At 47.8% G+C, this 10,935-nt stretch overlaps 1 protein-coding gene across 3 annotated transcripts; it reads right to left on the reverse strand.

The window, feature by feature from the left end:
• Nucleotides 1-4,432: 4,432 nt before the first annotated feature.
• On the reverse strand, nt 4,433-10,411 carry CNPY2 (canopy FGF signaling regulator 2). 3 transcript variants are annotated; one of them, XM_054445278.2, is made up of 6 exons: nt 9,931-10,411; nt 9,185-9,297; nt 8,906-9,021; nt 5,219-5,422; nt 4,966-5,062; nt 4,433-4,600 (listed from the first exon to the last, which is right to left on the reverse strand). In XM_054445278.2, the coding sequence occupies exons 2-6, from the start codon at nt 9,270-9,272 to the stop codon at nt 4,557-4,559; spliced, it is 549 nt and encodes a 182-aa protein (XP_054301253.1). In that variant the 5' UTR covers nt 9,273-9,297; nt 9,931-10,411; the 3' UTR covers nt 4,433-4,556. The 3 variants fall into 3 exon arrangements, with proteins under 3 accessions (XP_054301253.1, XP_054301252.1, XP_054301254.1); XM_054445277.2 differs by having other exon boundaries at nt 9,874-10,399; XM_054445279.2 differs by having other exon boundaries at nt 9,960-10,354.
• Between the last annotated feature and the right edge of the window lie 524 nt (nt 10,412-10,935).

Here is a 10,935-nt window from a genome sequence, read left to right on the forward strand (position 1 = left end):
TGCTTGTTGTACAAGTATTCAACATATATTATTTCCCTTCCCCATGCTATTTATTCCTATTTATTTATGACAGGGTCTGGCTCTGTCACCCAGGCTGGAGTGCAGTGGCAAGATCTCAGCTCACGGCAACCTCCTGGGCCCAAGCCATCCTCCCACCTCAGCCTCCTGGGTGGCTGGGACTACAGGTGTGCCCTGCCTGGTTAACTTTTGTATTTTTTGTAGAGATGGGGTTTCTCCATGTTGCCCAGGCTGGTCTCGAACTCCTGAGCTCAAGTGATCCGCTGCCTCAGCCTCCAAAACTGCTGGGATTACAGGCGTAAACCACTGCACCTGGCCCCTGTCCTATATTTAAAGGAATATTGTACCTATGAATGCTTTTTAAGTTAAAAAATCCTATAGAACTTTTTTTTTTTTTCGGCCAGGCAGTGGCTCATGCCTGTAATCCCAGCACTTCGGGAGGCCAAAGTGGGTGGATCATTTCAGATCAGGAGTTCAAGACCAGTCTGGCCAACATGGTGAAACCCCACCTCTACTAAAAATACAAAAATTAGCCGGGCATGGTGGCAGGCACCTGTAGTCCCAGCTACTTGGGAGGCTGAGGCAGGAGAATCACTTGAACCCGGGAGGTGGAGGTTGCAGTGAGTCGAGATCATGCCACTTCACTTTTTTTGTTTTTTTTTGAGACAGGGTCTTGCTCTGTCACCCAGGCTGGAGTGCAGTGGCGAGATCATGACTCACTGCAATCTCGACCTCCCTGGCTCAAACAGTCCTCCCACCTTAGCCTACTGAGTAGCTAGGACTACAGATGCCTTCCACTATACCCAGCTAGTTTTTTTGCATAGACAGGGTCCTGCTATGTTGTCCAGGGTGGTCTCGAACTCCTGGGCTCAAAAGATCCTCCTGCCTCGGCCTCCCAAAGTGTTAGGATTATAGGTGTGAGCCGCTGCATCTGGCCTAAACTTTTTTTTGAGTCTCACTTTATTGCCCAGGCTGAAGTGCAGTGGCGCAATCTTCACTGTAACTTCTGCCTCCCTAGTAGCTGGGACTATAGGCGCATGCCACTACACCTGGCTAATTTTTGTATTTTTGGTAGAGATGGGTTTTTGGCATGTTGCCCAGGCTTGGTCTCGAACTCCTGGCCTCAATTGATCTGTCCACCTCGGCATCCCCAAGTGCTGGGATTACAGGCATGAGCCACTGCGCCCAGCCCTAAAACGTATTTCTAAAGGACTAAATTTTCACATAATAAACTTTCCTGTTATATCTGTACCTCATTTAACACTGTCTTCGGAAATGTTTGTTAAGTTCTAACATTTTACTGATAAACTAAGTTAGAAGGCATCTGAAGCGTGATCAGATTTACAAGGTTAAGAGCATATGCTCTACCAAATACTGGGCTATAATTTATTATAATGAACCTCCAGAGGGTTCAGATAAATTCATGCATTCCTTGTGATATGAATTAAAACATGTGCAAAGCCGGGCATGGTGGTGCTTGCCTGTAATCCTAGAAACTCAGGAGGCCAAGGCAGGAGGATTGCTTGAAGCCAGGAGTTAGAGGCTGCAATGAGTTATGATCATGCCATTTCACTCCAGCCTGGGCAACAGAGCAAGACCCCTGTCTCGCTAAGATAGTAATAATAATAATGATAATAATAATAAAAAAAGAGGTTTGCAAAGTGTATCTTCCTGCTGGGCACGGTGGCTCACGCCTGTAATCCCAACACTTTGGGAGGCTGAGGTGGGCGGGTTACTTGAAGCCAGGAGTTTGAGACCAGCCTGGCCAACATGGTGAAACACTGTCTCTAGAAAAAACTCAAAAATTAGTTGGGCATGATGGCACATGCCTGTAATCCCAGCTACTTGGGAGGCTGAGTCAGGAGAATCGCTTGAACCGGGAGGTGGAGGTTGCAGTAAGCCAAGATTGTACCACTGCACTTCAGCCTGGGCGACAGAGCGAGACTCTGCCTCAGGAAAAAAAAAAAAAAAAAAAAAAAACCCACAAAGTGTATCCTTAATCAAGCCTAGAAGGTAACATCCACCCTTTCCTATATAGGACATATCCTTTGTGTACCAATGACAAAGTTTCTCCAGCTGGAGAGTTCTTAACAGCTGTACTTTGACAAACCAGAAAGGTGCATCACAAGTAACTTGTTACTGATTAACATTAAACTTATTTATTTAAAACTATGAATAATTTGTTTTCTAAATTAAAACAGTTTTAAGTTTCCAGAAGAGTACTCTCTTTATTGTATTTGAGACAGGGTCTCACTCTGTTGCCTAGGCTAGAGTGAAGTAGTACAATCACAGCTCAGTGCAGCCTCAGCCTCCTGGGTTCGAGAGATCTTGCCACCTTGGCCTCCAGAGTTGCTGGGACCACAGGTGCACAGCATTATGCCGCCTAATTTTTGTATTTTTTGTAGCGATGGGGTCTCACTATATTGCCTAGGCTGGTCTCAAACTCCTGGACTCAAGTGATCATGATTCTTCTACCTTGGCCTCCCAAAGTGTTGGGATTAGGGGCATGAGCCACCGCATCTGGCTTGAAGAGTACTCTCATTTATACTTCTGATAAGCTTTCTGATGGAAAAGAAAGGCATTTTTAGGCACAAAGCACGAAATGGACAGCACCTTGGGTATACTTTCAGGGACATGAAAAAATGTAATTATTACTTATATGCATCATAGAAGAAAAAATAAGGTTTATAATAGTTGGTTTGGAAAACTAGACAGAACACAGCATTTCTTATGGATGATGGGAGAAGATGGAATTAACACCAGGCTGATATTAGTTGACAATAAATATCAGAGTGCTTGCTCTGTGCTCTAGTTAATTTGTCAGATTTCGCAGGGATTTTTGGTACAAAAAAGCTTTGTGGAATATATGCATTCTATGTGCCAGGCTTATTGCAAGGTATTATTAGAGAAAAAAGACTTAAAATAGAAGCTACTCTATAGCTATATTAGATCAGATTGGCACTTGGGAAAGTTAGCTTATAGACCCAGTTTTGCCATTAAATACAGAACTTCATGAAGTTCTATGGCTTCTCTGAGCCTCAGCTTCTTCATCAATAAAATGGGCAGAGGTGAACCAGATGACCTCTAAGGTTCCTTTAGATTCTAAAATGATATAATTTTTAAAACCTTTGAAATGTTTATTCAAGTCTTCTCTCCTTGAGGTGTTCTTGGGACTGGAGACATTCCATTTGAAACCCTGAGACAACCATACCTCAAGCTCAGGGTGTTTTAAGAATTTTCCACCAGGCGCGGTGGCTCACGCCTGTAATCCCAGCACTTTGGGAGGCCAAGGCGGGTGGATCACGAAGTCAGGAGATCGAGACCATCCTGGCTAACATGGTGAAACCCTGTCTCTACTAAAAATATAAAAAATTAGCCGGGCGTGGTGGCGGGTGCCTATAGTCCCAGCTACTCGGGAGGCTGAGGCAGGAGAATGGCATGAACCCGGGAGGCGAAGCTTGCAGTAAGCTGAGATCACGCCACTGTACTCCAGCCTGGGCGATAGAGCGAGACGCCGTCTCACACACACACACACACACACAAAATTAGCCAGCGTGGTGGTGGGTGCCTGTAGTCCCTGCTACTCGGGAGGCTGAGTCAGGATAATGGTGTGAACCTGGGAGGCGGAGCTTGCAGTGAGCCGAGATCGCACCACTGTACTCCAGCCTAGGCGACAGAGCGGGACTCCGTCTCAGAAAAAAAAAAGAAAAAAAGAATTTTCCAAAAGAAGGTATCCTTTAGGTTTTCATCCCTATGCCCCAGTCTGGAATCTCTACACACAGAAGTGTGGACAGACTTATAGTCCAGATTGACAATGGCTAGTGATAGAGATAAGAAAGATATACTTTATTGTTGCCACTGGCATCAAATTTAAAAGCTTAGGCTGGCAAGCAAGGCCTCTCATTAAACAACCTTCCTTACCTCATCTGTCCCTATCCGATAAAGCCCTTACTTTTCAGCTGAGTTGGTCACATCCATTTTCCCCTTCCTGTCTCTGTTCTTGCTGGTCCCTCCATCTGGATGGACAGGGAAGGAAGAATAATGAATGTCCGTTATTTCCTTCAAGACCAAGCCCTGTCTTACTTTATGTTTCAACAGCCATGAACACAAGGGATTTCTAGAATGCTACACTACCATACACTTATGTTCACCTGCTTACTCATGGAGGTTCCTCTATTCTCCACAATTAGACCCTAAAGACGTGGTATTGAGTGGGCACTGACTGAAAGCTTATCTAGTTTATGAGTGGAGTGGAATCTCAGAAGGTAGAAGAATTAAAGGTTCAGGCCTCTCCTACCTTTATCCTGTATCTATCCCAAAACTCTTCTTTCTCCTCCCATTATCTTTCCTGTCTATAACTCCTTATCTTCAAGCTTAATGTAAGGGCAATTCTGGGCATGAAAAGACAACACAGTTTGTACTTTTGGTTTCATATTTTTTCAGTTCATTTCAGTAAAAACATAATATATAAAAGGCATTGCCACCATTTTCCCCTCCTGGGGGTGATCCATCAAGCCAGTGTGGGCTGCTCCAGTGGTTCATAGCTCATCATGCGATATGTGCAGGGCATGGTCACAAAGATCTGCAAATGGCAAACAATTTAAAGGAAAATGCCATTCTCATACTGATATATGCCAGTATCAAGAAAATTTCCCAGACCAAGCTGACACAAACACACACCAACCACCATTCTGCAGAATATATGCTTATAAATGATAAAACATCCCCACTGCCCTCTCATCACCTGTATCTCAGGGTCAAGGGGACACAAATTCTGAAAGCTGACAGAAAATGTGGAGGAACACCCCAAGTCCCTAAGCCAAGGGAAATGGAAGACAGCTCTTGACCTAATACCAGAGGTTTCTGGGATGGGGGTGTATGGGTGAGTTAGGGAATGTCAGGTTCCACAGAGCTACTAGAACAGGAGATAAAGTGGGGGCAGCTTACCTGTTCGCTTACTGCAAAGTTTGTCTTTAACATTGTCAGCCTCTCGGGAAAAGAATTCAATGAGTTCATCCTCGTATTCCTCCACAATGCTCTCACACTGCCAACCCAAGGGAGAAATGGGTGACACAGGGCAATAAGAGGCCTCTTGCCTTCACTTCCAAAGAGGAGGACAAGGATATCAGCCTAACTTTCTAATTGGTTCTCCAACAACCCCTTAATGTCCAAGAACCAGCTACCGATTCCCATAGCTCACCGCAAACTTGAGGGTGCCGCTGATATCTGAGTCGATTCGGATGCCTTGTAGGTCCAGTTCATTGGATTCTCCATTCCGGCCCACTACACGTACGTAGTTCTTGCGATGGGTGGAAGGATCAATCTGTTCCCCATACTCCTTCATCCGGTCACATATCTCCTCCAGCAGCTCTGTGAGGTGGGCCTCTGAGCGGGCATAAGGCACCTAGAAATGTCCTCAGCCTTGGGTCACTCTCTTCTACCTCTGTACATTAGTAATTTATATCCTTACTTTTCTTTCCAAATCTAGCTCCAACAACCTATTCTAAAAGGCTTTCCCTAATTGATTTTAATTTTTAATTAGTTTTTTTTTTTTTTTTTGAGATGGGATTTTGCTCTTGTTGCCCAGGCTGGAGTGCATTGGCGCGATCTCGGCTCATTGCAACCTCTGCCTCCTGGGTTCAAGTGATTCTCCTGCCTCAGCCTCCTGAGTAGCTGGGACTACAGGCATGCACCACCACACCCGGCTAACTTCTGTATTTTTAGTAGAGATGGGGTTTCTCCATGTTGGTCAGGCTGGTCTCAATCTCCAGACCTCAGGTGATCCGCCTGCCTCGGCATCCCAGAGTGCTGGGATTACAGACATGAGCCACTGTGCCTGACCTAGTGTGGTTTTTATTTATTTTATTTTATTTATTTATTTATTTTTTTGAGATGGAGTCTCACTCTTTCGACCAGGCTGGACTGCAGTGGCGCTATCTCAGCTCACTGCAAGCTCCGCCTCCCGGGTTCACACCATTCCCCTGCCTCAGCCTCCCGAGTAGCTGGGACTACAGGCACCCGCCACCACGCCCAGCTAATTTTTTGTTTTTTTTAGTAGAGACAGGGTTTCACCGTGCTAGCCAGGATGGTCTCGATCTCCTGACCTCGTGATCCGCCCACCTCGGCCTCCCCAAGTGCTGGGATTACAGGCATGAGCCACCGCGCCCAGCCTGGTTTTAAATTAGTATGGTTTACTTGATAGTAAACCATAAGTTTACTATGGTTATTTCAAAGTACTTTTTTTTTTCTTTTTTTTTTGGAGACAGACCTTACTCCGTTGCCCAGGCTGGAGTGCAGTGGTGTGATGACTGAGGCTCACTACAGCTTGGATCTCCCAGGCTCAGGTGATCCTCCCACCTCAGCCTCACACAGGTGCACACCACCATACCCAGCTACTTTTTTGTATTTTTTTTGTAGAGATGGGGTCTTGCCATGTTGCCCAGGCTGGTCTTGAACTCCTGCGCTCAAGTGATCTGCCTGCCTTGGCCTCCCAGAGTGCTGGGATTACAGGTATGAGCCACTGTACTTGGAAGTAGTTTCGAATATATGATTTTATTTTACCTCATTGTACAATTCTTTTTTTTTTTTTTTTTTTTCTTTTTGAGACAGAGTTTCACTCTTGTTGCCCAGGCTAGAGTGCAATGGCGCGATCTCGGCTCACCACAACCTCCACCTCCCGGGTTCAAGTGATTCTCCTGCCTCAGCTTCCCGAGTAGTTGGGATTACAGGCATGTGCCACCACGCCCAGCTAATTTTGTATTTTTAGTAGAGACGGGGTTTCTCCATGTTGGTCAGGCTGGTCTCAAACTCCCGACTTCAGGTAATCCGCCCGCCTCAGCCTCCCAAAGTGCTGGGATTACAGGCATGAGCCACCGTGCCCGGCACCTCATTGTACAATTCTAAGAAACAAGACAGTTAACATTAGCTCCAAGTTATAAACAGAATTTTTTGATTAACCTGATCAACTTATACTTCTAATTTCTATAGATGAAGATAATTTTTTTTTAAATTATACTTTAAGTTCTGGGATACATGTGCAGAACGTGCAGGTTTGTTGCATAGGTATACATGTGCCATGGTGGTTTGCTGCACCCATCAACCGGTCATCTACATTAGGTATTTCTCCTAATGCTATCCCTCCCCTAGTCCCCCACACCCCAACAGGACCTGATGTGTGATGTTCCCCTCCCTGTGTCCATGTGTTCATTAATATTTTATTTTTGGCCGGGCGTGGTGGCTCACGCCTGTAATCCCAGCACTTTGGGAGGCCGAGGAGGGTGGCTTACCTGAGGTCAGGAGTTCAAGACCATCCTGACCAACATGGAGAAACCCTGTCTCTACTAAAAATACAAAATTAGCCAGGTGTGGTGGTGCATGCCTGTAATCCCAGCTACTCGGGAGGCTGAGGCAGGAGAATCGCTTGAACCCGGGAGGCAGAGGTTGCCGTGAGCCGAGATTGCGTCATTGCACTCTAGCCTGGGTAACAAGCGTGAAACTCCATCTCAAAAAAAAATAATAATAATAATTTTGTTTAAATTGAAACTAATATCCTCAGTAAGCACAGTATTAAAGAGGTAGTGTAGGCTCTGTGAATAACAGCTATTAAAGTACCATAATCTTTTTTCTTTTCTTTTTTTTTTTGAGACGGAGTCTCGCTCTGTCACCCAGGCTAGAGTGCAGTGGTGCCATCTCAGCTCACTGCAAGCTCTGCCTCCCGGGTTCACGCCATTCTTTTGCCTCAGCCTTCTGAGTAGCTGGGACTACAGGCACCCACCACCACGCCTGGCTAATTTTTTGTATTTTTAATAGAGACGGGGTTTCACCGTATTAGCCAGGATGGTTTCGATCTCCTGACCTTGTGATCCGCCCGCCTCAGCCTCTCAAAGTGCTGGCATTACAGGCGTAAGCCACCGCGCCCGGCCTCTTTTTTTTTTTCCAAGACAGAGTTTTGCTCTTGTCAACCAGACTGGAGTGCAGTGGTGTGATCTTGGCTCACTGCAACTTCCGCCTCCTGGGTTCAAGTGATTCTCCTGCCTCAGCCTCCTGAGTAGCTGGGACTATAGGCATGCACCACCGCGCCTGGCTACTTTTTTGTATTTTTAGTAGAGACGGAGTTTCACCATGTTGGCCAGGCTGGTCTCGAACTTCTAACCTCAGGTGATCCGCCTGCCTTGACCTCCCAAAGTGCTGGGTTTTGGGTTTTTTTTGAGACAGGGTCTTGCTGTGTTTCCCAGGCTGGAGTGCAGTGGCACGATCACGGCTTACTGCAGCCTTGACCTCCTGGGCTCAAGTGATCCTCTAGGCTCAAGTGATCCTCCCACCTCAGCCTTCCAAGTAGCTGTCACTACAGGCACATGCCACCATGCACTGCTAACTTTTGCATTTTTTTGTAGAGTTGGTGTTTTGCCATGATGCCCAGGCTAGCACTGTAATCTTAACGTTGCCTTATATATTGCTTATTAGATACATCTTTGTGTACATGTGTGTTGTTTTCGACTAAAATTTCCTAATTATGAGGATAAGACCTTTTATTCTTATTTCTGTTTTTTCATTTTTTATTTTTAGCTCCGACTCAGATTTTGAACGGATGTTTATATGTATACCACAGTGCTACATTAAAAACGAGTCATGTGGATGTGGAGAAGGGTGCTGATCAGGACTCCCTGTTTGCTACAAATTCTACAGCAGAAACAAAGTATTAAGGTTTGCAGCCAGGAAGCAAGTGCATGGGGAATAAGCCTGCAGCTTCTTCCAAATGAGACAGAGCCAAATCTTTTTTCTGAGTGTGTTTTCTTCATTTCTATTAAACCAAGGTCCTTTTTAAGCAGTCGAATTTTCATCCAAAGCCAGAGTGAGCTACTTTGTTTGGGGGAACAGTAACAGTTACCTCCACTACTGACTGGCTGCCATCTGGATTGATCCGGAAAGATCCCATCTGAATGGTCTTCTTGGGGTCCACCTGGGCAATTTCCCATTCTAGTTCATCCACCAGAGCCCTGCATGCTGGTGGAAGAGGAGAGAATGAGAGCAGGGGACAGGGTAGGGGGTAGGGTGTGAGGAGAATGGGATCAACCCAGGATTTCCATTCATCCTTCTCCCAGGCCTTGGATCTCACGCCCTCCCAAGGCTCTGCTTCCTCCACTTCTTTTTCCCGTTGTGCCTTTACCTCCACAGTGGAGATCCTGGCTCCTCCGAGCCCAGGCGGTTCCCAGCAGGGCCCCCAGAAGCAGGGCCAGCCAACCCCAGCCTTTCATCTTTAGCGTAATGGGGTCGCTCCACCTGGGTTTGTGTGGGAATAAAACATAAGTGTGAGGAGCCGACTCCATTTTTCCCTGACCCCCCCACTCCTCACCCCAAGGCTTTCAAAGGCCTCACTGGGACTCTGGCTCTACTTTCCAGGAAATGGCCGGGACACAAAGGGGCTTCTCTGTTCCAGCGCTTGAGGGCTCTGATTCCCCCAGGGTGGTGGGTGGGAGCGCGAGCTCAGGACTTGCGGCTCAGCCCGACTCTACGTGGATACGTGAGGCCCTGGGTGTTGGTACTTTAGCACTGCATGCCTAGGGTTCACAGGGCTTTGTGGCAGCTACAGGAGGTAAGTTGGCGATTACGTGAGGACTACAGGCACTAAGGAACTGCCGGCAGGGAGCCCTCAGTCAGGCCAGGAGGCCAGCGAGGAGAGCAATAACTAGGGCCCATTTGGATCCTGCACCGAAGATTCCTGCGTCGCCACCTCCAGCCCGTAAGTGATTATCCGTACGCACACCAGCCCCCTTTCTAAGGACTCCGCCATTGCTTTCGCTTCAGTCCATCCCCAACCCTCAGCGCCCAGCGCCTCGCCGCCCGCATCCGTCCCACCTCTGCTCCCAGGGCCGCCGCCGTGGCCCAAGCGCTGGAAGACCGCTGGATTCTCACTTTGGCCCCAGGGGCTCCCGAAACTACACCTGGCTGCAGGGAGCAGGGCTGTCCGGGATTCTCCAGAGCGCTTCGCCGCCTGCCACACACGGGGTGTCCCGGTGACCGCCCGACCCAGCTCCCCTGGCGCTAACTGGTACCTAAGCAGGGCTCCAGCGTGCTGCGGTGCGAGCCCCAATCAGACACCGACCCCAAACCCGCCCCTCCAAACTCTCGCGTGAACAGGCAGCTTAGGAGAGGCTCCCGGACAGCAAGGACCCCGGTCAATCGCCGAAGGACCCAGACTTGCGTGGCGAACGGCTCCACGTGACCACCAGGGGTCAGCCGTAGAATAGGAGTGGCCTTAAGCGACGACAGAGCCCGGGCGTGCTGTATGGGAGCGGCTAGTCGTGCGCGTGAGCCAGCCCAGGTGGGCTAGGACCTTCAAAATGGTGCGCTGCCGGCCAGCGAGCAGCCCAGGTTTCAATACACAGGAAACTACATCTCCCAGGAAGCACGGCAGCACCAGACCCATCTTTGTGAGCAATTACAGGTCTCAAGCTATCCTGGGACCTGTAGTTTGTCGGCTTACACAATTAACGGAAACCATATTGTACATCTTCAGTCTGACTTAGGGTACTGGGCAGCTATAGCAAAGACCCAGCATTGCCCAGAAAAGGCATAAATTATACCCTTTTTTTTTTTTCCTTTTTTTGAGACAGAGTCTCGCCCTATCGCCCAGGCTGGCATACAGTGGCGTGATCTCGGCTCACTGCAACCTCTGCCTCCCGGGTTGGAGCAATTATCTGCCTCAGCTAGGGTTACAGTCGCCATCCACCACTCCCGGCTAATTTTTGTATTTTTAGTAGAGACGGGGTTTCACCATCTTGGTCAGGCTGGTCTTGAACTCCTGACCTCGTGATCCACCCACCTCGACCTCCCAAAGTGCTGGGATTACAGAAGTGAGCCACCGCGCCCGGCCTAATTATACCCTTTCATATCCATAACTTTGGATTCTGGACCTTT

Source organism: Pongo pygmaeus, chromosome 10 (assembly GCF_028885625.2).
Source record: "Pongo pygmaeus isolate AG05252 chromosome 10, NHGRI_mPonPyg2-v2.0_pri, whole genome shotgun sequence".
NCBI classification, from domain to species: Eukaryota; Metazoa; Chordata; class Mammalia; order Primates; family Hominidae; genus Pongo; species Pongo pygmaeus.

Excerpts from the sequence above, each read along its gene's own strand:
- CNPY2 (XM_054445278.2), bottom strand. The coding sequence starts at position 9,272 with ATGAAAGGCTGGGGTTGGCTGGCCCTGCTTCTGGGGGCCCTGCTGGGA. Across the intron at positions 9,022-9,184 it reads CCAGGATCTCCACTGTGGAG|CATGCAGGGCTCTGGTGGAT; the intron begins GTAAAGGCACAA and ends CTCTTCCACCAG. Across the intron at positions 5,423-8,905 it reads GCAGCCAGTCAGTAGTGGAG|GTGCCTTATGCCCGCTCAGA; the intron begins GTAACTGTTACT and ends GGACATTTCTAG.